Source organism: Cydia amplana, chromosome 7 (genome assembly GCF_948474715.1).
Source record: "Cydia amplana chromosome 7, ilCydAmpl1.1, whole genome shotgun sequence".
NCBI lineage: Eukaryota > Metazoa > Arthropoda > Insecta > Lepidoptera > Tortricidae > Cydia > Cydia amplana.
Genome location: NC_086075.1, coordinates 9,809,253 through 9,832,999, shown reverse-complemented (window position 1 = coordinate 9,832,999; position 23,747 = coordinate 9,809,253). Strand labels below are relative to the sequence as shown.

The 23,747-nt window shown below is 40.1% G+C and overlaps 1 protein-coding gene across 2 annotated transcripts in view; it reads left to right on the top strand.

The window, feature by feature from the left end:
* Positions 1 to 23,747, top strand: part of LOC134649523 (sushi, von Willebrand factor type A, EGF and pentraxin domain-containing protein 1) — a 118,226-nt gene that overhangs the window by 85,832 nt on the left and 8,647 nt on the right. Inside the window, exons 4-31 of one of the 2 annotated variants that reach the window (XM_063504283.1) lie at positions 8,511 to 8,592; positions 8,898 to 9,211; positions 9,448 to 10,569; positions 10,660 to 10,839; positions 10,929 to 11,111; positions 11,194 to 11,478; positions 11,566 to 11,843; positions 12,276 to 12,706; positions 12,895 to 13,211; positions 13,303 to 13,484; positions 13,579 to 14,464; positions 14,595 to 15,088; positions 15,172 to 15,385; positions 15,506 to 15,976; positions 16,056 to 16,897; positions 16,980 to 17,863; positions 17,943 to 18,322; positions 18,408 to 18,573; positions 18,678 to 18,929; positions 19,027 to 19,568; positions 19,654 to 19,866; positions 19,959 to 20,114; positions 20,361 to 20,502; positions 20,959 to 21,030; positions 21,282 to 21,472; positions 21,962 to 22,135; positions 22,347 to 22,523; positions 22,834 to 22,995. In XM_063504283.1, coding sequence (XP_063360353.1) covers positions 8,511 to 8,592; positions 8,898 to 9,211; positions 9,448 to 10,569; positions 10,660 to 10,839; positions 10,929 to 11,111; positions 11,194 to 11,478; positions 11,566 to 11,843; positions 12,276 to 12,706; positions 12,895 to 13,211; positions 13,303 to 13,484; positions 13,579 to 14,464; positions 14,595 to 15,088; positions 15,172 to 15,385; positions 15,506 to 15,976; positions 16,056 to 16,897; positions 16,980 to 17,863; positions 17,943 to 18,322; positions 18,408 to 18,573; positions 18,678 to 18,929; positions 19,027 to 19,568; positions 19,654 to 19,866; positions 19,959 to 20,114; positions 20,361 to 20,502; positions 20,959 to 21,030; positions 21,282 to 21,472; positions 21,962 to 22,135; positions 22,347 to 22,523; positions 22,834 to 22,995 — 9,792 coding nt within the window. The remainder of the gene's footprint in view (positions 1 to 8,510; positions 8,593 to 8,897; positions 9,212 to 9,447; positions 10,570 to 10,659; positions 10,840 to 10,928; positions 11,112 to 11,193; positions 11,479 to 11,565; positions 11,844 to 12,275; positions 12,707 to 12,894; positions 13,212 to 13,302; positions 13,485 to 13,578; positions 14,465 to 14,594; positions 15,089 to 15,171; positions 15,386 to 15,505; positions 15,977 to 16,055; positions 16,898 to 16,979; positions 17,864 to 17,942; positions 18,323 to 18,407; positions 18,574 to 18,677; positions 18,930 to 19,026; positions 19,569 to 19,653; positions 19,867 to 19,958; positions 20,115 to 20,360; positions 20,503 to 20,958; positions 21,031 to 21,281; positions 21,473 to 21,961; positions 22,136 to 22,346; positions 22,524 to 22,833; positions 22,996 to 23,747) is intronic. The other variant, XM_063504284.1, reaches the window with a different exon arrangement.

Below are 23,747 nucleotides of genomic sequence, written 5' to 3'. Positions count from 1 at the left end.
CGGGCCGTATGCTTGTTTGCTGCCGAATCCACAACCAAGTAATACCTACGTGTTTTTGTGAAGAAACTTGTAATTGAAGTACATACCAAGCTTTTAGAGAAAATCCCACTAAGATGTCTTCGGCGACCTAAATGCCAGTGCGGTTTTAACAAATGACTCATTTACTACAAATTTACTTACTTAAACTAAACTCGAGGATTCTATTTACTTAATCCACTCTACGGAAACAACACCAATTAAAGGAAAGATTATCTTTAAACGATCTACTTAAATCTTAGAGACTCGATACCAAAACCTTACTTACTTTCATTAGTATAATTGGAAAACAAGGAAAGTTTGTCTTCAAACAATAACAAATTAACCTGCAGATGTTGAACAAACACATACAAATGAGAAATACCATCTAAAGATTCCGTGAAGTAAGGCGAACGAAGCTCAACTTTTAACTGGACAGCCAGTCACAGGGATGGTGGGGACAGATTGACTACATCGTTTTATTAAAACCAAAAATCAACATCACAGCCGCAGTATTTAGGCAACTGCACCTCCTCTTTCATTCGATTCGATTAGTTCCTTAGACCTCTGGACAAAATAACATCTTCCCTTAATAGATGGCGCTAAATGCTGAATATTGGAGGGGTGACGGCAACTTTGTATAGACACTGTCTGTCTTCTTGTTTTATTTGTCCATGACCGCGTCAAATCTTGAAATACGCTGACGCAGGAGCCTAGGGCCAAAGGTAACTAGGGTGAACGGAGAGCTAACCTCGCGATCAGTTTTGGGCGGCAATTCTTTTTCATCGTGTGTGGCCAGGGCGCCAATTCTTAACATACGCCACTGCTCTATGCCGTTTACGCAACACAACATTTGGCGTAATCGCAACCCGCTGTAGACACGCTACGCATAATATATGCCCTGCGTCTAGTTCCATCAGTATTAGCCCTCTAGAATTCAATCAGCAGTATTTAGTTTATGTATTGTATCCACAGTCTTTGAGATAATTGATCTCCTACCAAATGGACTGGTCAGTTCCAATTGGCTCATCTATCTTTCAATTTCGCTCATTATAAACGACATGATGGACAGAAGCCGATGGAGGCAAATAAAAAAAACCAAATACATTTGGTATTTTGTCCGCTATATCCGTGTCGATATTTAAGACCATGACTGTATTTTTTGAAACAAAATTATACAGTTTTCATTGTATTACTTTTCACAGATACACCTGCGTCCTGCGTCCATCGTAGGTATAGTCAAAGGTTCGATCCTCTATATGGAAACTCACAAAGTGATCATTTTCATTGCTCTTAAGTGAATCTATACAGAAGTCAAAGCTACATGAACTATGTATGTACATAACAACTACCAAATCTAACAAATCCTTTGTAATGTAACTAGACATTCAGTTAATTTTATACATGAGTAATACAACGTTTAAGCGTAGATGATCAAGCTGTTCTAAACGATGTTGTGCCTCTTCTATTGTTCAATAAGAGGCAGGAATTCCTTCGCTTTCACCGACCGAGCCGAGTTATGAAGCCTCAAGATAAACGCAGCCGACAAGGCACTCTTTGCTTCAACATATACAACTATACCTACAGCCAACAATAGTGCTGACGCTTCCTCTACATCGGTTAGGTGCGCTGTCAGTTTCGTAGATCGCATTTATCTTACGCCTGTCTACCAGACCACAGCATGCTCAGATAATGTATGATTTAAGTCTTGTTCAAACGCTCCCCGTCTTTTTAAGGCTTAAACTTAAGCCTTAAAGTCTACTCGTACCGTACATCTTTGCTTTGATCATACTATTTATTCAAAGCTAGGAGAAACTTTCCAATCAAAACTCAATCTTAGTCATACTAGAAATTCGCAGACTAAGTTTATAAGTTAGCACTAAGATACGACAGCGTAGGATACAGTTGCGGCCACGATTTTAATGTGTTGCAAGTTTAATTCAAAGCAAGGGTCCGCGCACACCCGCATATCGAGCCATCGTAATTACAGCCTTAGTTCCTCAATACTACTAGTTTCACCAAGTCTTACCGTTAGCCTACAACGGGCAGGCCGAGCTACCCAGTTACCTACGCAACTTAATCACTTCGCACTTATATCAGATTAACCACCGTTATCAAATAAACTCACTACATTTTATGGTTATGCCCAACGAGTAAAATTGTTAACTCTAATTTTGTGACGAATGAAAAGTGTATTTCGCACGCTGTTATCAAATTTAAAGCTTTAAATTGCATTTTGTCGCTGTCTAACTTTATTCGGGCGTTAAAATAAATTAGATATTATGTAGTTTGTATTATAAAATCGCAAAGCACACCAGACATCGCCGTAAAGGTCACATTACATCATACAATGACGCTATGTGACTCATTAGAATTATCTACATAGCTCCTTCTGCTTGCATAAAATATGATGAATTTAATATCCTTTAAATTATTAAATTATTTTAATCATATTGCAATTTTAGGTACCCACATCGAAACTTCAAAGATTTTCCACTACTTTAGAATCGTACCGTAAACGCCGTAAAGGGTCTAAGTTTTTCTTTAACGAACTGCAAACAGCCATAGACTGGCTTCACCATGTCGGACCTTCAGAAGTTGTTAGTTCTTTTATTTTTATTCGACGAACACTGAATGGGAGTGCAAGTGAGTAAATAGTTATGACGTTCAAGTACCTACAATACTTATGTACATATATCTTGTACTAGTTCATTATATCCCCTAGTCGCGACTTTAAGTTTCAATGATTTAACTATATTTTTTATGAAATGGTAACCGCCGATATATATGCAACTGAAATCGAACGTGTCTCCTGCAAATGCAAATTACTTTACCTCGTTTTCTTCACGTCTGGTTAAAACGTGTCAATCCATCGCGCGAATCAGAATCAAGCCCAATGTCACGAGATGTGAACAGCTTAATGATGGGGCATTAAACCTTTTGTCATGTCGGTAGAGCTGTGGTCCTATTAAGTTGTCTCTAAACTTGGCACGCATCAGCTGAGCGATTTGGAGCATTACAATCTGGGTCAGTTGTTTAGTAAGGCGCTTGATGCTGTGCAGAGACAATAGTAACTTGTACTATTACTACGCGGGAGGTAATGAGATGTAAACGTAATTGTTGATTTAACTGTTCATTCAGAATAAGGAGTAAGTTAGTAGGTATCAATTATGTCAGAGACGATTACTAAATAAGTTTAATCCTTGTTTATGTTGGAGAAAATGTTTATTCCGATTTTTACAATGTGCGGCCCAGGCAAGGTTTTGAGGTACGATTACTAAATAAGTTTAATCCTTGTTTATGTTGGAGAAAATGTTTATTCCGGTTTTTACAATGTGCGGCCCAGGCAAGGTTTTGAGGTACATAAATAGATGAGCACTGAGTCAACAACATTTGACGAGCTAAATAAATAATAAGACACTTAACTTCTGTTAACGTCGTTAGTGACTAAATTATTTTAGTATCGATTGTTTTTATTGGACAAGACAATGTGGTCTTTGTATAGGCGGGGTCAATTGAGCGTCAAAGAGCCTTGAAGGCAAATGTACCTAATGAGTGAAAGGTGACTCCATCATATGCACTGCTAGCTTGAGTTACTGATGCCTTTAATGAGATATTATATGATTAATCTACTGTTAGACACAAATTGACACGTACTTAATGAACCCACACGAATGTGGCGTTCTCACGCAAAATAAACCTTTTTTTGTCTACCTGCTTATTTTTTTAGCTTGTGAATAATTAAATCAGTATTAATCACTATGTTTTTCTTGAAAACTATAAATTTGTACCAATTATTTGCCAAAAATCTCACATAGGTACTCGTAACTGGTGGGAGATAACAATAACAACTAATGTCCAAATGGGAATTGCGTTACGATGTATGTTTTCGCTGGTAGAAAGCCAAACGAAACTTTCATCCAAAACATTTGTAATTCTAAACAAAAAATACTTCTACTCATAAATGTCAAACCACCAACAACGTTCATTTTAAGTAGTTGGTATTGTCCGTTGGCAGAGTCTGTGCGGAAAGAGAAGAGTCGTGGAGTGTATGAGGCCCAATACATTCCACGCCTCTTCTCTTTCCGCACAGACTCTATGGTGACATACCTATCCTTTGACAATCCAACACAAATGTGGACTAGCCGAAATTGAATCCGATTTAATGCAGTGAGCACGGAACATTGATTCCACTAAATGCTTCGATTCTAACCTAAATAGACGGCTGATTCAGACTGAACTACTTTAAAACTTAACCCTTTAAACCGATTTACTAATTTTCTTTTCAGATAGTCGGTAATAAAATACACTGTGCTAACTTAAAATTAAGACCTGTGGAAATTTCCAAAACCAAAAATACATTGGTTGTACAGTCAGCATCAATAATATAAATGAAACAACGCGCCAAAAGTATCTGCCATCCTTATCCAGGATTTTTCCAAATGCGGATAAATCTCTACAGGCCGCGTAGCCAAGATGCCGATCGCTTACGCTCCGTAGCGATCGAAACGCAACTGTCACTGTCGCACTAATATGGAAGAGTGATAGAGAGACATAATGCTTTTCGTTGTCGAAGCGATAGCGATTGTAACCTAGGCTAGGCCGGCAGTTTGCGTTCAAAAGTATTTTCTGCAGTCTAATTGCTCTACATAGAGAAATATACATATCTCTTTTTAATAAGCTATTTGTGAATGGCACTTTTGACGCGTAGTCTGATTAGTCTGATCCGCTACTTTTAATGATGAATACATACATAAGATGTGTAGTTATTATGTTGACAATCCTTGAACTCTTAGAATCAGAAGTCACGTATAAAAGGTATGTAGCGTGACCGAAGGCTGCAACCTCCTTGCTATTACCTACTATAACATGTATCTTTACCGACCACAGGCTACTTCAGTAAACCTAGTTTCAGTATTCGTTTTATGTTTATTTGACGTTATTACATCTACAACATAGATAAACCAACCAGGTCTTTATTCGTTATAAAATTAGTAATAAAATAAATATTGGGTACCTAATAAAACCGAGTAAGTAAGAAAAAGAGTTCACTCGTATTCTATGTTATTAAAAAATAATGTTTTTACTAAATGGTTCAATGTTAGTTCAAAGATACGAAGCGCAATAAATACCTATGTTACATTGAATCGTAACACTGATTTAACTTTATAAGTCACAGTAATAGGTACACCACATTCTACTTTCTTATTCAAAATTTAACAACTAATCACTACTCGTAAACCGTGACGTAATTGACGAAACGAAAACGACGACGACGACGTGACGAAAGAGAGTTGCCTCGTTGCTCTGCAGAGTGCGTGCCAGCTCCAACCCCATCCTGACTACTGTAGCGGGCCGATACGACTCACCTATAATGCGGCATTTTGAGTGTGTCATAACCGCTACTAGGTGATAGATTAAGTTATTGCTGTCTGTGTATGTGTATGTTGTAAATCGCTTTCTGTTTTTGTTCCACTAACACTTAGTTTTTAATCTTAATTGTTACTAACCATTATGGGCCATTGTTGTCTTTTAAATAAATAAATTGAATTGAATTGAATTGGAAAATTTCTGCATGCGGCGGAAAGTTAATCTTAGAGCGATCGCGAGTTGAATACAAAAGTTTCCTATTTCTGTTCTACTCGGTAAAATTCACGTAACACATCTTCAAAAACGCATAACTATTGTAAATGCCATGCAAATTCCCGTCTTAAATTTTTCAAAAGCTATCTTATATATATGACTTTATCAGAATCGGCCACAACAAGCAGTAACTCAATCTCCGGTAAACTAACGTATCCGTGGATCCTTTGCAAGGCTGAAGGTTGCACGAGGGCACTCCACACAATTGAGCGGCAGAGACCGTGTCGGTTGGACATCGAAACTCGACCTATGCGCCGATACGTCGACAGTTATACGAGAGCTCTTCCGTGACGCGACATGGGAATAGAATGCAGTTACGATCAAGGGAAATATTACCTGTAATATAATACAAGTGATTCTTGGATATATTATTTTGAATCTATGATGGAGAGCATTTTACAGACCCTAAACATTAATTACATAAACATCAGGCGTCTTCTATATTAATAATATAGACTTCTTGTTTCAACGAAGAGAAAATTTATTTTGCCGAGTAATGTTTACTTCAGTACCTATCAATATTTTAAACACAAATTTAACAAATGTAGAGGTAAGTAGATGGTAAAATACTGCTCCGAGTTATGTATCAATGTTTAACAAATAAACAAACAGATAGTTATAATTTTCGATGCTCATTGCAACACAAATTAAACAAGTTAACAAATTAAGTATAACAGTAAAAACGTCAGCTTAATTTGTTTTAATTAACTGGCTATTATGGCATTGGCATTTATTTCGAGGAAAATGAGTAATTAATTTGAGTAGTCGTGAATGAGTATTTCGATTCGATTCAATCGAAAATTAAGCTGAGTAGAATAGCACATTTAGCGGTCAACCGCAAGTGCTAAAGGTACGCTTAACGGATATGGTTCTAGTTGACATCGGAATGTCTTACATTAGATACAGACGATACAGTCACGACTCATGCTTAGAAATATGCACCAAATTTCGTTTATGTCATTAAAACAATTTTCAAAATATGACATTGCACCTCGCCTAACGCAATACATAATTATATGAAATCAATATAATTTTTTATGTATTATATTTTCAAAATTACATTTACTAAAAGTGAATTGTACGGTTGCCGTTCTGTGTTTAAGTGCAGTCGTTCAGTTGTATTATTAGGACGTTTCATAATCATCAGAATATTTAAATCTTAATAACGGAAATCGAGTGCATTTCGCGGCAATAACATAACATAAGTGGGTCGGGCATTGCATCGGGTTGCGCCGGCGGCGCGGCGGCGGCACTGGTGCGTGCATCCATCGTCTTCGATCGGTCGCTAAACCCATCACGCTCTATTTACGATATTTGCTTTTATAACGCGAACGCGCGGATGTGTGAATGATAATGTCGGGGTTCTGTTGGGATTGCTTCTGTGCTGTTTTGTTTTTAATATATTTTTTAATTTAATAAAACAGGAGTGTGATGGACGCGATTATCGCATGATAGTAAGCAGTACCTATTTTATCACGGATCGCCAAATAGCTGTAGGTACGGACACTATCCTGAAATTATCACAATAAGATAACCACATCCAATACGCCTTCAGACTTACTAAGTATTTTTGACTGTTTTGATTATTATACTATACGGCGGTTGCTCTATGCTCCTATCTTAACCCTTATCCGGATACCGGATTTCAAATTAATATAGGACAAACGTTTTAAGTTTCGCAAGTGGTCACTAAATCGCCTCTGCAATGATTAGGGTTAAATACTAACAAAATCGTTAATCCCATATAGGGTCGCCTGCTGACTGTAACGGAACCCGATATAACTGCTTTAACATGAAGTCATAATGTTGTTCATAATTAAGCTATAACGTTAACACCGAAAAACATTTACGCATTTATTTTCTAATCAATTCTTATTCTTATTCTATATCAATATTTATATTTTAGTATAATCCACATACTCAGTCGATTGGGCAATAAGAAATTACTTGTAAAAAAACATCCATATTCCATAACTTATATATTATGTTTCATGCAGATTTAGAAACTCATAAAATATAGATTTTGAAGTTAAATAAAATGATTGTAACATCAAATAACTATTCGTACAAAGCCTAGATTTAGTGAAACATGTTTACCTACTTGTCTAGCTGATCAACAATGTAAGCCGGTATAATCTGTAGTTCACATTCGATTTACCCATCGGCCTGATAAATTGGGATGTGGTTACGCAGGCCCAAAGCGTAAATTTTTCGTGAAATTGATTTTCGGATAGTAAACTAGTAAACAACGCTTTAACGTGCGAAAACAACGAAGATTACAGTAGTGGACATATTGGCAAATAAATTTCAAGCTCCATAGTTGTTTATTTTTGCAAATCTCAAAGTACAAAACTGTTTTCAAGTTTTCACCGACATAGGCGATTTCAAAATGCGGATGAGACGTAAACATAATTATGTATGGAAACTACAAATCGACTCTTATTCATTCTGTTTATTTACGACAGTGAAAAATAATAGATAAAGCGGCTTGCTAACCCGCCAGTTGGTTTTTTTCAAACATTTTTCAAGCTTGCCTCCCACGAGTTCGCTGACAAGTTTGTTGTTGATTGTTTTTATAATGGGAAAACGAACGCGGATAGAAAATTGACTATCACAACAATTTGTTCGTACTTACTTCCCACACTTTTATGTTTACTTACTAGTGACGTTTCTCTTGAAATATATAAAAAATACATGTTTTAAAACACATTTTACATATTACATTTGTCCACAAGTAGTATACCATACGTGCGATGTCTTCAATCGGGAACATTAACACGAAATAGCTTTTAAAATGTAACAGTGTTTGTACGTCACAAAGCAAACTAAAATCTTTTTGTATTTATGTTCAGGATGGGAGCTAAAAGGATTACACTGTTACAAAATTTTCAACATCAGGCATTCCTGGGAGAAAGCGGCGGACTTGTGTCGAAGGTTAGTAAAATTAGATTTTGTACACACAAAAGTGTGTGTTATATTTAGTGGTGAATATATTACACTGATGGTAAGTGGTAAATGGATTACCTGCATTTATAAATTAGTGACTTTAATAAACATTAGTAAAAATAAACAATTCATCTTTGATCATTTTCAAAAGTCGTCAAAAGTATCCAAATAACACAAATTGTCACTAAATAGGTAGGTAGGTACTTACATATTGGTTAATGTATCGATCGTCAATATCGTCGTATAACTCTTTTATTGACAAGATAATAAGATTCCACTACGCACATTTACAGGTATGGCAGCGAACTTATGGTCGTAGACACCTACACGGAAAACAACATGACAGCGAGCATGGTGCCGGCTAGCCCTAGCAACAACCACTACTGGCTAGGACTTGCGACCGTCGATGACCTGAGAACAAACACCCTGGAGTCTGCTGCTGGCACTCTCGTCTCTCAGTATGCAGGCTTCTGGGATCTAAGGCAACCTAATCCTAAAGATGGAGAATGCGTTGACGTCCATGTCACAGCTGACAGCCAATCCTGGGAGCTTACAACATGTGAAAGTCTTCTACCTTTCATGTGCAGAGCTAACGCCTGCCCTTCTGGTGAGTATTTATATATGTAATTAAAGAAATGAATTAATCTTTTGTATGTTTGTGGGCTACTAAAGCGAGGGTTCCAACCTCAGTCGTGTGTTATAGAGCAAACATTACCTACTCAAAAAATGTGTGCAGGATCCTAAACAAATACAGACGAAAGGTTAAGCTTTGGTTATTAAAGCGGAACCAATCTTTATTTAAGTAAACAATGCGATTCTCAAAACAATTGTGTTGTGTTTCAGGAACCTTCCATTGTTCCAACGGAAAATGCATTAATGCAGCCTTCAAATGTGACAAGCAAGATGATTGTGGTGATGCTTCCGATGAAATGGACTGTGCTGCCGAATGTCATTTCTACATGGCTAGCAGCGGAGATGTATTAGAGAGTCCAAACTATCCTCATAAATATCCTGCTTTCAGCGATTGTAAGTGGACCTTGGAAGGGCCACAAGGTCAAAACATCCATCTGCAGTTCCAGGAATTCGAAACTGAAAAAACCTTCGACACTGTTCAAATCTTAGTCGGCGGAAGAACAGAAGATAAATCTGTAAATCTAGCAACATTATCAGGGAAACAAGATATATCGAACAAGCTATTTGTTTCCGCTTCCAACTTTATGATAATTAAATTCAGCACAGACGGATCTGTTGAAAAAAAAGGCTTCCGTGCCTCTTGGAAGACTGAGTCATCGAATTGTGGTGGTATTCTTAGGGCCACTCCACAAGGTCAAGTATTGACATCGCCTGGCTATCCGACTGGTTACCCTGGAGGCTTAGAATGTATGTACATTATTGAAGCACAAGCCGGACGAATAATTTCGTTGGAAATAGAAGATTTAGAGCTAGGTATGAATAGAGATTACATTGTTGTTAAGGATGGAAACACTCCCTCTAGTCCCGTACTTGCTAGGTTAACCGGACCTGGTGAGGAAAATCAGAAAGTAGTTGTATCAACTACAAATCACCTCTACATGTACTTCCGTACGAGCCTAGGTGATTCTAAAAAAGGCTTCAATATGAGATACTCTCAAGGCTGCAAAGCAACTATTATCGCAGCTAACGGCACACTTACGTCGCCTGCATACGGACTTGGCAATTATCCGAACAATCAAGAATGTTTATTTAGGATAAAGAACCCGAATGGTGGGCCGCTTTCCCTGAAATTTGATGAGTTCAACATTCATCCGTCCGATGTTGTACAAGTTTTTGACGGAGCAAGCACTAATGGTTTGAGATTACATTCGGATAATGGCTTCATTGTTAAACCAAGGATTACATTAACTGCGTCCAGCGGAGAAATGTTAATACGGTTCGTGTCTGATGCTTTGCATAATGGACCCGGGTGGAAGGCGACATTCTCAGCAGGTACGTTACTACAACTTGTTCTTTTTTTTCTCTATATTTTCACTAAAATAATCGAAATAGTTATTAAGGCTTTGCTTTTACTTTTTTCAGATTGCCCACCACTGAAGTCCGGCATTGGTGCTTTAGCATCAAACAGAGATACCGCCTTTGGAACAGTCGTGACCTTCTCGTGTCCGATTGGTCAAGAGTTTGCTACTGGAAAGTCTCGAATCACTACAAAGTGTCTTGATGGAGGAAAATGGTCGACTACATACATTCCTGGTTGCCAAGGTAAACAATATTTTTGAACATGTCTTACTTTTTCTTGACAATGTTTTTAGTTTCTTACAAGCATTAACCTTAATGTTCTAATTTTACAGAGGTTTATTGCGGCCCAGTCCCACAAATTGATAATGGTTTCTCAATCGGCTCAACCAATGTTACTTATCGTGGTGTTGCAACTTACCAGTGCTATGCCGGATTTGCTTTCCCCACTGGACAGCCAATTGAAAGGATATCTTGCTTGTCTGATGGCAGATGGGAAAGGACACCAACCTGTCTCGGTAAACATAATTATAAAAATGAATATACTATTGAATTTATTAATAACTGACGAATTCTAATGCAGTATTTTCCTTTTTCTAGCGTCTCAATGCGTGGCCCTACCAGATGTTTCTCACGCAAATGTGACCATTCTCAACGGAGGTGGCCGCAGCTACGGTACTATTGTCCGTTACGAGTGCGAGCCAGGGTACGTCCGATCAGGTCAACCAGTGCTTCTTTGTATGAGCAACGGAACATGGTCCGGTGACGTGCCTACTTGTTCAAAGGCTCTGTGCCCGAAGTTCCCTGAAATCAAAAACGGTTTCATTGTTGACCAAACGAGGGTTTACATGTACGGCGACGAAGCGCGAGTACAATGTTTCAAAGGTAATTTTACCTACTGAACTATCAAATCGAAAACAAATAATTTCCTATCAAGAGCCAGTTAAATATTATTGCAATAAATATTTTCAGGATATAAACTCACTGGACCTAGCGTACTAAAGTGTGGACCAAATCAAGAATTTGATGCGCCACCAACATGCGATGACATCAATGAATGCCTGATCAGCCAATGTGACGCAGCTTCCACGGATTGTAAGAACACTCAAGGTGGATTCTATTGCCCTTGCCGCCCAGGATTTGCTCCAAGCATGGACTGCAGACCTGTTGGGGATTTGGGTCTAATCAATGGTGCTGTACCTGATGAATCAATAACAACTTCTACTCCAGAACCTGGTTATAACAAAGGGGTACGTTTAACCGTAAATAAATTCTTCTTGTTATAGAATATAAACAAATCATAAATTTTGTTCCATAGATTGATTAGGAATTCAATTGACGTCAATATTGACGAGTTTGCGAGACGTGATAGAAAAGGACTGTAGCAAAACATTGTTAATTAAATGTCAAATAATAATTCAACGTTATGCAAAAACACTGATTTAAACTTTCACGATTTTTACACATTATTAAATTGTACAACGGGACCTAGAAGATGCTGATGTCAACTTAAGCCAGTCTTCTCCGAGACCACGGGGACAACGCCGTCCTCGAAACGTCGGTGGTAAATCTTAAAAACTTAGATACGCGATTAAGTCCCGTTGTACAATTTAATGGTTATGCAAAAACTTAAATAATTATAAGATCTGTGCATATATAATAACCGTTGTTTTTAATTTTAGATGGTTCGCTTGAATAATGGAGGTGGATGGTGCGGTAACAACTTGGAAGCAGGAGCCAACTGGGTTCTGGTTGATTTAAGAGCACCAACAATCATTAGAGGATTCAGGACCATGAGCGTCATGCGAGCCGACGGCAACATTGCGTTCACCTCAGCTATAAGAATACAATACACAAATGATTTAACTGATGTTTTCAAAGACTACACAAATCCCGATGGCACCGCTGTGGAATTCCGCATTTTGGAACCAACTCTATCAGTCCTGAATTTACCAATGCCTATAGAAGCACAATACGTCAAATTCAAAATTCAAGACTACGTAGGCGCCCCTTGCTTAAAACTGGAAGTTATGGGTTGTGCACGATTGGACTGTGCTGACATTAATGAATGTAGTGAAAATAACGGAGGATGCGAGCAGAAATGTATTAACACGTAAGTTTACTCAGTCCTAGCATGCATTATGCCACTTTACGCACATTTATTAGTAAGTACTACGAGTAAAAACTAATTCAAGCCCGACTTTCAACGATATTTTATTTATGTAGGTCTTTATTCACCCACTACTAAATATATAGGCCTATCAGATATCACTTTACGTAACTTATTGGCTCTTTTTTCAGACCTGGAAACTTCTCTTGCGCCTGTAACATTGGTTACGAACTATACGCCTCGAACGGAACTGCTGGATTCAGTATCGAGAAATCTGAAACTGGAGAACGTGATGGTGACACCTATCAACGAAACAAATCCTGTGTGCCGGTTATGTGCCCACCGCAGACCGCTCCTGAGAATGGAAAACTTCTTTCTACTAAATCCGCATATCATTTTGGTGACATTGTTCAGTTCCAATGTGATTTTGGATACGTAATGTCTGGGTTCTCGTCACTTCTCTGCACATCCAGTGGTACCTGGAACGGAACGGCTCCAGAGTGTCAATGTAAGCCAAATACTAAGTGTTACAAATGAAATACCTATTCATCTTGTTTGCAAAGCAAAGCATTTTAACTACAATTATGTTTGTTTTACAGATGCACGCTGTGTAACTCTTTCTGATGATAAGAATGATGGACTAAAGGTTATCAGAGACGATCCCGAAAGTGTTCTTCTGCCATATAGAGACAACGTAACAATCACTTGCACTTCGCCTGGACGTCAACTAAGAAACACGATTACGTCATCGTTTAGACAGTGTGTTTATGATCCCAAACCGGTACGAGTTTAATTTTAGGCAGTTGAATTATAAGCATTATAAAAAATAATGAGGACATACTTAAACAGTCTAATCATATCTGCTTTCTTTACAGGGTCTACCGGAATATTGGCTATCTGGAGCTCAACCACAATGCCCAAGAAAAGACTGCGGTGTCCCTATGCCTACACCTGGCGCAGAGTATGGCCAATATATTGACACTAGATACCAAAGTTCTTTCTTCTTCGGATGCCAAAATACGTTTAAACTGGCTGGACAAACAAGCAAACATGATAACGTAGTCCGGTGCCAAGCCAACGGCATTTGGGATTTCGGCGATTTAAGATGCGAAGGACCTGTTTGCGAAGACCCAGGCAGACCTGCTGATGGCTTCCAAATTGCAAGAAGTTATGAACAAAGCTCAGAAGTATTGTTTGGCTGCTCCCGACCAGGATACATTTTAATTAATCCTAGACCTATTACGTGCATCCGTGAACCAGAATGCAAAGTCATCAGGCCACTCGGATTAGCATCAGGCAGAATACCCGACTCGGCTATCAATGCTACATCAGAACGACCCAACTATGAGGCTAGAAATGTCAGGCTCAACTCAGTAACCGGTTGGTGTGGAAAACAAGAAGCATTTACATATGTTAGCGTTGACCTGGGTAAAGTTTACAGAGTTAAGGCTATTCTTGTCAAGGGTGTTGTAACTTCAGATATTGTAGGCCGCCCTACTGAGATCCGCTTTTTTTACAAACAAGCCGAAAACGAAAATTACGTCGTGTATTTCCCGAATTTCAACCTTACTATGAGAGATCCAGGAAACTACGGAGAGTTGGCCATGATTACATTGCCTAAATATGTACAAGCTAGATTTGTTATTTTGGGTATTATCAGCTTTATGGACAATGCTTGTCTGAAGTTTGAACTTATGGGTTGCGACGATAATACCGCAGAGCCATTGTTGGGTTACGATTATGGATATTCTCCTTGTGTTGGTAAGTTGACATTAATTTTATAATGACATTTATTTAACATTATTTTTCACGTTCGATAATATATCTACAAAGTTATTGTATGTCTTCGTTTGACCTGCAAGTGTTTAATTATTGTTTGTTTTTCTTTCAGATAACGAGCCCCCAGTTTTCCAAAACTGTCCCCAGCAACCAATAGTTGTTCAAACAGATGTAAACGGAGGACTCTTGCCTGTTAACTTTACGGAACCAACCGCTACTGATAACTCTGGAGCTATTGCTCGATTAGAAGTCACTCCACAACACTTCAAAACACCCATTCAAGTATTTCACAACATGGTAGTGCGTTATGTCGCTTTCGACTTTGATGGCAATGTCGCAATATGCGAAGTAAACATCACAGTTCCAGACTATACACCACCAAAACTAAGTTGCCCGCAGAGCTCCGTTATTGAACTAGTAGATAAACAAGACAGTTATGCAGTCAATTTCAATGAAACTAGGAAAAGGATTAACGCTTCAGATGCATCTGGTGAAGTTTTCTTGAAGTTTATTCCAGATAGAGCCGTCATTCCAATTCGTGGCTACGAAAATGTCACTGTTGTTGCCTCAGACAAGTATGGAAACAAGGCCCAATGTCATTTCCAGGTATAACATTGAATAATTGAATTTACATATTCCTATGTTTGTGACTTCGATTTGAGTTCTTAAAGCCGATTTAATATTTTTAGGTGTCTGTCCAAGCTACGCCCTGTGTAGATTGGGAACTGACTCCTCCAGCCAATGGTGCTCTAAACTGTCTTCCTGGAGACCGAGGAATTCAGTGCATTGCCACTTGCAGTCCTGGTTTCCGATTTACTGATGGAGAACCTGTAAAGACCTTCGTCTGCGAAACCAAACGTCAATGGGCCCCAACAGCTGTCGTACCAGATTGTGTGTCGGAAAGTAAGTATAAACTATATACCTACTACCAGATTGACTCACACGCAGTCAAGTCACTGCCAATTAGTAAAATTTGCATAATGGAGGTAAATAAATAAATATTTCAATTACTACTTTTTTCAGATACCCAACAAGCGGCTTATCATGTTGTAGCCAGCGTGCAGTATCGAGCTCTCGGTGCAGTATCTAACGCATGCCTGCCACAATACAAGGATTTACTTGCACAATATGATAACATTCTAAATGAAAGACTTAGCCAACGTTGCTCAGCTGTTAACGTTAATATCAACGTTACATTCGTAAAAGCTATGCCAAGCCTGCTTGATGAGAATGTAGTGAAAATGGACTTCGTTCTCGCCGTCATCCCAGCAATCAGACAAACACAGCTGTACGATTTATGTGGCTCTACATTAAATTTGATATTCGATTTGTCTGTGCCATATGCTAGTGCCTTAATTGAACCGGTACTTAATGTGTCGTCTATCGGAAATCAATGTCCGCCACTGCGTGCAATCAGAAGTTCTATTTCGAGAGGATTCACTTGTAGTGTTGGTGAAGTACTAAATATGGATACTAATGACGTTCCAAGATGCTGTAAGTAACACAATCTTAAATTTTAATAATGTTATAATCCGTTTTAGAAATGTTTTATAACTAGAATATTTATTTACAGTACATTGCCCTGCTGGAACCTTCGCTGGTGAAAAACAGAAATCTTGCACAATGTGCCCACGGGGATACTTCCAGAATCAAGCCCGCCAAGGCTCATGCCTCAAATGCCCGCAAGGAACTTTCACAAGAGAAGAAGGTTCAAAGGAAGTTACTGATTGTATACCCGTGTGTGGATATGGTACATACTCGCCAACAGGTCTAGTGCCGTGTCTGGAATGTCCGAGAAATAGCTACACCTCAGAGCCCCCACCAGGTGGATTCAAAGACTGTCAAGCTTGCCCTGTAAATACGTTCACCTACCAGCCGGCTGCGCCAGGTAGAGATAGATGTAGAGCGAAATGTGCTCCCGGAACTTATTCTCCAACAGGACTAGCGCCATGCTCTCAATGCCCCAGGAATTTCTATCAAAATTTGGTAGGACAGACATCTTGCATGGAATGCCCGACTAACATGAAGACTGTGGGAACCGGAACTACTGGATTAGAGGAATGTTTACCAGTCGAGTGTTCTAACAGCGCTTGTCAACACGGCGGCCTCTGTGTACCTAAAGGTCATGGTGTCCAATGCTACTGCCCAGCTGGCTTTTCGGGACGCAGGTGCGAAATTGATATAGACGAGTGCGCGAGTCAACCTTGTTACAATGGAGGTACATGCACAGACCTACCCCAAGGCTATAGATGTTCTTGCCCTCCTGGTTATGGCGGTATCAATTGCCAAGAAGAAAAGTCGGATTGCAGAAACGACACTTGTCCAGAACGAGCTATGTGCAAAGACGAACCTGGATATGACAACTATACCTGTTTATGTAGATCTGGTTATACTGGCATTGACTGTGACATTACGGTACGCCTTACTATTGATTACTTATTGTCTCTATTTTAGAAAATATTCTTCTTGAATCTTCTCTAATAATTTTCTATTTCAGATTGATCCTTGTTCAGCCAATGGAAATCCTTGCAGCAACGGCGCATCTTGCATAGCACTTCAACAGGGCCGATTCAAGTGCGAATGCTTGCCAGGCTGGGAAGGTCAGCTCTGCGAAACAAATACTGATGACTGTATTGAAAAGCCTTGTCTCCTTGGTGCTCCTTGTACAGACTTAGTAAACGACTTCAGCTGTGCTTGCCCCCCGGGCTTCACTGGAAAACGCTGTCATGAAAAAATAGACCTTTGCTCGAATGAGCCATGCAAACACGGCATATGTGTCGACAAGCTCTTTGTCCACCAATGCATTTGTGATCTAGGCTGGAGCGGTCCATCATGTGACATTAATATCAACGAATGTGTCATTTCCCCTTGTGAGAACGGTGGCCAATGTATTGATAGCATTGACGACTTCACTTGCAACTGCGAAGCCGGTTATACCGGAAAGAGATGTCAACACACGATTGACGATTGCACGTCTGACCCTTGTCAGAACGGTGCCACATGCGTGGACCAATTAGAAGGATTCGTATGCAAATGCCGACCTGGATTTATTGGCTTGCAATGTGAAACGGCTATCGATGAATGCTTGAACGAACCTTGCAACCCAATCGGCACAGAACGTTGCATTGATTTAGATAATAAGTACCAATGTGTGTGCAATGAAGGATTTACTGGAGAGACGTGTGAAACCAACATTGATGATTGCGCATCGGATCCCTGCTTCAATGGCGGTACATGCCAAGATGAAATTGGAAGCTATAAGTGCACATGCCACCCCGGATGGACTGGACATCGTTGCGAACATGACATTGGAAACTGCGTCAACAGACCTTGCCAAAACAATGCCAACTGTATCGATCTTTTCCAAGACTATTTCTGCGTGTAAGTTATATTTCTTTCCTCCTTCTAAGTCGCTTGTATGCTTTTATTTTTATGTACTTAACCAAAATATTTTTTACAGGTGTCCAAGTGGCACAGACGGAAAACAATGTGAAACAGCTCCTGAAAGGTGCATTGGCAGCCCTTGCATGCACGATGGAAAATGTCAAGACTTTGGTTCTGGCCTCAACTGCACTTGCTCTGCCGACTACACCGGTATCGGATGTCAATACGAATTTGACGCCTGCGAAGCTGGACTTTGCCAGAATGGAGCTACGTGCGTTGATAATGGAGAAGGCTATTCTTGCATTTGTGCATCTGGTTTTAAGGGAAAGAACTGCGATGAAGACATAATCGACTGCAAAGAGAACTCGTGCCCGCCTTCAGCGACCTGCATCGATTTACCTGGAAGATTCTACTGCCAATGTCCATTCAATCTTACTGGAGACGACTGCAGAAAATGTAAATAACTTGTTTTGTTTGTTTTCCGTTTTTTGAAGTGATCTATCTACTCGACCTCTGTTTTCATATCTTTTTAATTTCACAGCTATAAGCGTGGACTACGACCTGTACTTCAGCGACCCATTACGTTCAAGTGCCGCTCAAGTGGTGCCATTTGACACTGGATCAACTGATAGTTTAACAATTGCTATGTGGGTACAATATACGCAACAAGATGAGGGAGGCGTTTTCTTCACGGCATATAGCGTTAGGTATGTTTACCTATATGTCTTTTGTTTCTCTTGGACAAAATTTTCTTCAACACCTATCAAAGTAAACTCTAACGACGCCTTATTTTATTTTATACTTTTTACAGCAATTCTCACATTGCCCTAAACAGAAGATCCATCATCCAGGCGCACTCGAACGGTGTCCAAGTATCTTTGTTCCCTGAACTTCAAGATGTGTATCTTAGTTTCGGAGAGTACGCTACGGTGAATGATGGACAATGGCACCATGTGGCTATCGTCTGGGATGGCGGTAACGGTGGTGAATTGACGCTGATCACTGAAGGATTGATTGCCAGCAAGATTGAAGGATATGGCAGTGGACGAACACTACCGCAATAGTATGTAAAACGTTTTTCAAATCGCATTTATTATAATAAAATTCTTCTTGCTTCGTTTGAATTCCACAGAGTATACTTATTTGGTTTTCATTTTCAGTGTTTGGGTTACACTAGGAAAGCCTCAATCAGACAATCCAAAGGCATATACCGAATCAGGATTCCAAGGCCACCTCACTAAAGTACAAATCTGGAACCGCGCTCTAGACGTTACCAACGAAATTCAGAAACAAGTACGTGACTGCAGAACAGAGCCAGTTCTTTACAGCGGACTTGTACTCACTTGGGCTGGATATGAAGACATTATCGGAGGAGTTGAGAGAATTGTACCTTCTCACTGCGGACAGAGAGTATGCCCCAACGGGTATACTGGTGGAAAATGCCAACAGTTACAAGTAGACAAAGAGCCGCCACGCGTTGAACGCTGTCCTGGCGATTTGTGGGTTATTGCAAAGAACGGAACTTCTGTCGTCAGCTGGGACGCGCCAGCGTTCAGTGACAACGTGGACGTCGTTAAAGTAGTAGAGAAAAATGGTCACAAGCCAGGCCAGAACCTTGCTTGGGGAGATTATGACATTGCATATGTTGCTTATGACGCAGCTGGTAATGCTGCCACTTGCACTTTCAAGGTCGCCGTTTTATGTAAGTACCAGAGTTTTTATTTTAATTTACGTCGAGCGTCGTATTCGAAATTACAATTTTATTGAACCGTTGTCTTTTTTTTCAGCTGAATTCTGCCCTCCATTGGCGGACCCGCTTGGAGGATATCAGTCTTGCCGAGACTGGGGTGCAGGAGGTCAATTCAAGGTATGCGAGATTGCCTGTCGCGATGGCCTTCGATTCTCGCAACCTGTACCGCCATTCTACACTTGCGGTGCTGAAGGATTCTGGAGGCCTACCGCCAACCCGACTCTGCCAATGGTTTACCCTGCTTGCTCACGTAAGAATATGTTAAAGGACATATTACGTTTATTTGATAATGTTGGCTAGTCGTTGATAAACTTTTGAACTATTTGATTGTTAATTTTGCAGCGGCAAATCCGGCACAGCGAGTCTTCAAAATTTCAATGTTGTTCCCGAGTTCCGTACTTTGCAACGATGCTGGACAAGCCGTACTGCGGCAGAAGGTTCGCAGTGCTATCAACCAGCTTAACAGAGACTGGAACTTCTGCTCTTATGCTGTTGATGGTAAATATCAAATTCCTTTATCTTCAGGTACAATCTGTACCTTGTCTACAAACCCCATTCGTATTTTCGTAGCAATAGAAATCGATTGAACTGGAAATTTGTGGAAAGAGGAATCTGTATTCTCAATTTTCTTGTATTGCTTTATTGTTTTGGGTATAAACAGGAGTACCTACGTAGAGTTAACGAAAATCTCTCCACTGACTGTGATTCTTGAGACTTATATGTACTTTTTATCTTTTAATTCAGGTACTCGCGAATGCAAAGAACTAGACATTAATGTGAAATGCGACCATCGCGCTAACGTACGGCAAACGAGACAAGTATCTTCCCCTGCTACAACTACAGCTGAAGACACGTATGTGCTGGATGCTATCATTCCCGTCGAAGAGTAAGTTGATTAACATTGAATATATTTAATCGCACATAGAAAGTAGATAACTTTTATCATTAGGTTAATTGATACCTAAAATCTTCGGGAATAGTACCGTTCAGGTGGACAAATCGCAACTGGTCTAAAATTATCAGAGTTTCTTTTTAGGTCGTAAAATTGACTATTTGGAACTTTGGACCCGTGGCATTTTTCCACTTGCCTAGTATCAATTTTTAAAATCCTGTAGACAGGTGTTGGAGTAATAGGAGCACAAAAGTAATATCTGAAGGAAAAGTATATTGATGTAGTGCACTAGACTAGAACCAAAAGCATGTGTTGCGACACATTTATTACACAACATTCTGGTTATTTTATTTATTATTTATTTTACACTATTTATACTTTCGATTGTAAGCACTATTAGATTAAAAGCATGTTCTTCCTCACTATTGCATGTTGTTTTCTTGCACTTAGGACTCGAAGCAATAGGGAGGGGCGACAAGTTGGTGATACGTACAACATTGAGATCGCTTTCCCGGCAGTCAAGTAAGTTTGCATGCTCCACTTGAGCACACATTATTATATCAATTCAATTAGTAATGGGAAGACCTCTGAGGTGGATCAGACTTTGAGCCAGAAAGAAGTAAAGTAAATTAATTTAAGAGTAAAACACTCTTGAGACATGGAACAGAGTTCATTGCAAAATTCTAGCCCATATCCATAAATTCAAACTCGTGGAATAATACACCATGATTTAACCGAGTAATTTCCTGAAATTGCGAATTTAATCCTTTCAGCGACCCAGTAATCCACGGTGGCAACAACGAGCGATCCACCGTGCAAAGATTACTGGAGAAACTTATCCTCGAAGACGAACAATTCGACGTGCGAAACATTCTCCCGAATACTGTGCCAGACCCGGCTAGCTTAGAACTGGTATCCGACTACGCCTGTCCTATGGGCCAGGTGGTAATGGCTCCTGATTGTGGTAAGCATCACGGAATTCGTTCTTTCTTCCTTCATTCTTCTTACTTGGCTTGCACAGTTCAATCTAAAGCAACTAGGAATCCGTTCAACGATCTAGCTAATATCAAGAATTTACGCAATAAATCGTTTCTGTGAGACCGACTGCACTACCTTCTATATCTAGACCTTCTAACCCTGATGGAACACAGGTCTCATTAGCATCAGGTTTTACCAAGTAGGCAACTTGAATGTTACAAGCGGCCCGAAAGCTTCTAATTCGGCATAAGGGGAACAATATCATAGATAGATCGATTGGGATCACTGTTAAACATAACTTCCAGGGTTTCAGTTACATAAGTGACCATAACCACCCAATGCGATCATCCATTTAATGACCGGCTGCAACGCTACAGCGTTGAGGGCACTCTTGCCTGAAGCGTCACACACATGTGACTCTTAGGTACTCTTTAAATGTGAGAATTAGTTATTAAAATGATTTTTTTCCTTCCAGTGGCGTGCGCGGTCGGTACATACCTGGACGCAGCCAGTGACAGCTGCAAGCCGTGCCCATCTGGCACATACCAGTCGGAGGCTGGCCAGTTGCAATGTTCCCCTTGCCCCGCTATCGCAGGACAACCCGGAGTCACGCAAGCTACGGGGGCACGAAGTGCGGCGGATTGTAAAGGTAAGTGACGGTTTAATTACAAAAAATATATAACTACCTACTTGTCTAAACTTATCTAAGTAACAAGAGCCATCGTGCTGACATTGAAACCTAAATCATAGCACTGAAGTTAGTACTTAATGGGGTTTTCTAAAATTATATGGGAGCACGGCGTCTGAGCCAGTCCAACCCTTATCTCCAGATATTTTATCAATATTGTACTACTTTTCAGAGCGATGCGCCGCCGGTAAATACTACGACGCTGAAGCCGATCTGTGCCGCCCTTGCGGCCATGGTTCCTACCAACCACGTGAAGGGGCCTTCTCGTGCTTATCATGCCCGAGAGGACAGACTACTCGAGCCACTGAAGCCGTATCCGCGGCCGAGTGTAGAGACGACTGTCCATCAGGTATGTACTCAAGGACGTAGCCATTACGAGTATATGATCGTCCGAGATAACTTACACTTTCTTCTTGTCATTGAACGAAATCTTCAACGGTTGCCCATTTTTTGGGTACTTTTGTACGGGGAATTCGCAGCAAGCATAGTCATTTTCATAATGGCAAATCCTGCAAGTAACGACTATGCGCGCGTAGTCAAAGACCACACTTATAATGGAAAAATAGTAGGGTTCGTGCTTCGAACTTCAGGCGTTCTACTTTGATGATTAAGTCACAAAAGATTTCTGCACTTGATTAACAAATGAACATTTTGTTTAGGTGAACAACTGGGCAGCGACGGTGGTTGCGAGCCATGCCCGCGAGGCACGTGGCGCGCGCTGGGCAGCGGAGCTGCTTGCGCGGCCTGCCCGTCCGGCACGACCACGCCAGAAACCGGGGCTTCTAGTGCTGACCAGTGCTCACTCCCTGTATGCAGAGCTGGTAAGTCCATGTTTGAATAGAAATGAAGCGACGGTTGCTTCAAGCCATACCCGCGCCGCACTTTGACGTACCCTTTAAATTAGGCAGACAACATAACAATAGGGGTTTCTATGTTGTGCTGACCAATGCTCGCTGCTTGCGTTCTGTATGCAGAGCTGGTAAGTCACATATCAGTACCATCGCATTACGAATTTCGCCTTTCGAACAATTTCAACTGACACCTTTAACGGTTGGGCGAAGCAACATAATTTAAGAATAAGAATAACCTAACAAATATCCGGGGACAATCAACAAACATTATCCAACCTAATCCAATACAAACGTAATAATACTGTACATAGAGAAACCTAGTGTAAAATATCGAATGCGGTTGATTTTCCGACCTAAAGGAAGCTCATAGCAAATTCTGACAAGCGGAACTAGTTATGTTGCGGTGAACACATATTTCCGTAACTAGGATCCCGAGAATCCCGACATAGGGGTTGCCTTAACTAACGAGTTGACGCTTTATACCTATACATAGGTACATAATATTCACGATCGCTGCCCGAGGGGTACGAATTCGTATATTATAAACACGTTTAAGAGGCAAACACGTGTCTGTTGCAGGTAGTTAATGCCTTGGGACATTTGTAGTTTCTTGCGTTGGGTCTGTTCCCCCATGTACCCTTCATGCTTTGCAAAATTACAGGGCACGGATTTGAAATGTTACCTACATAAACTTTATACGAAAACCGTTCTAGGGAATTCCA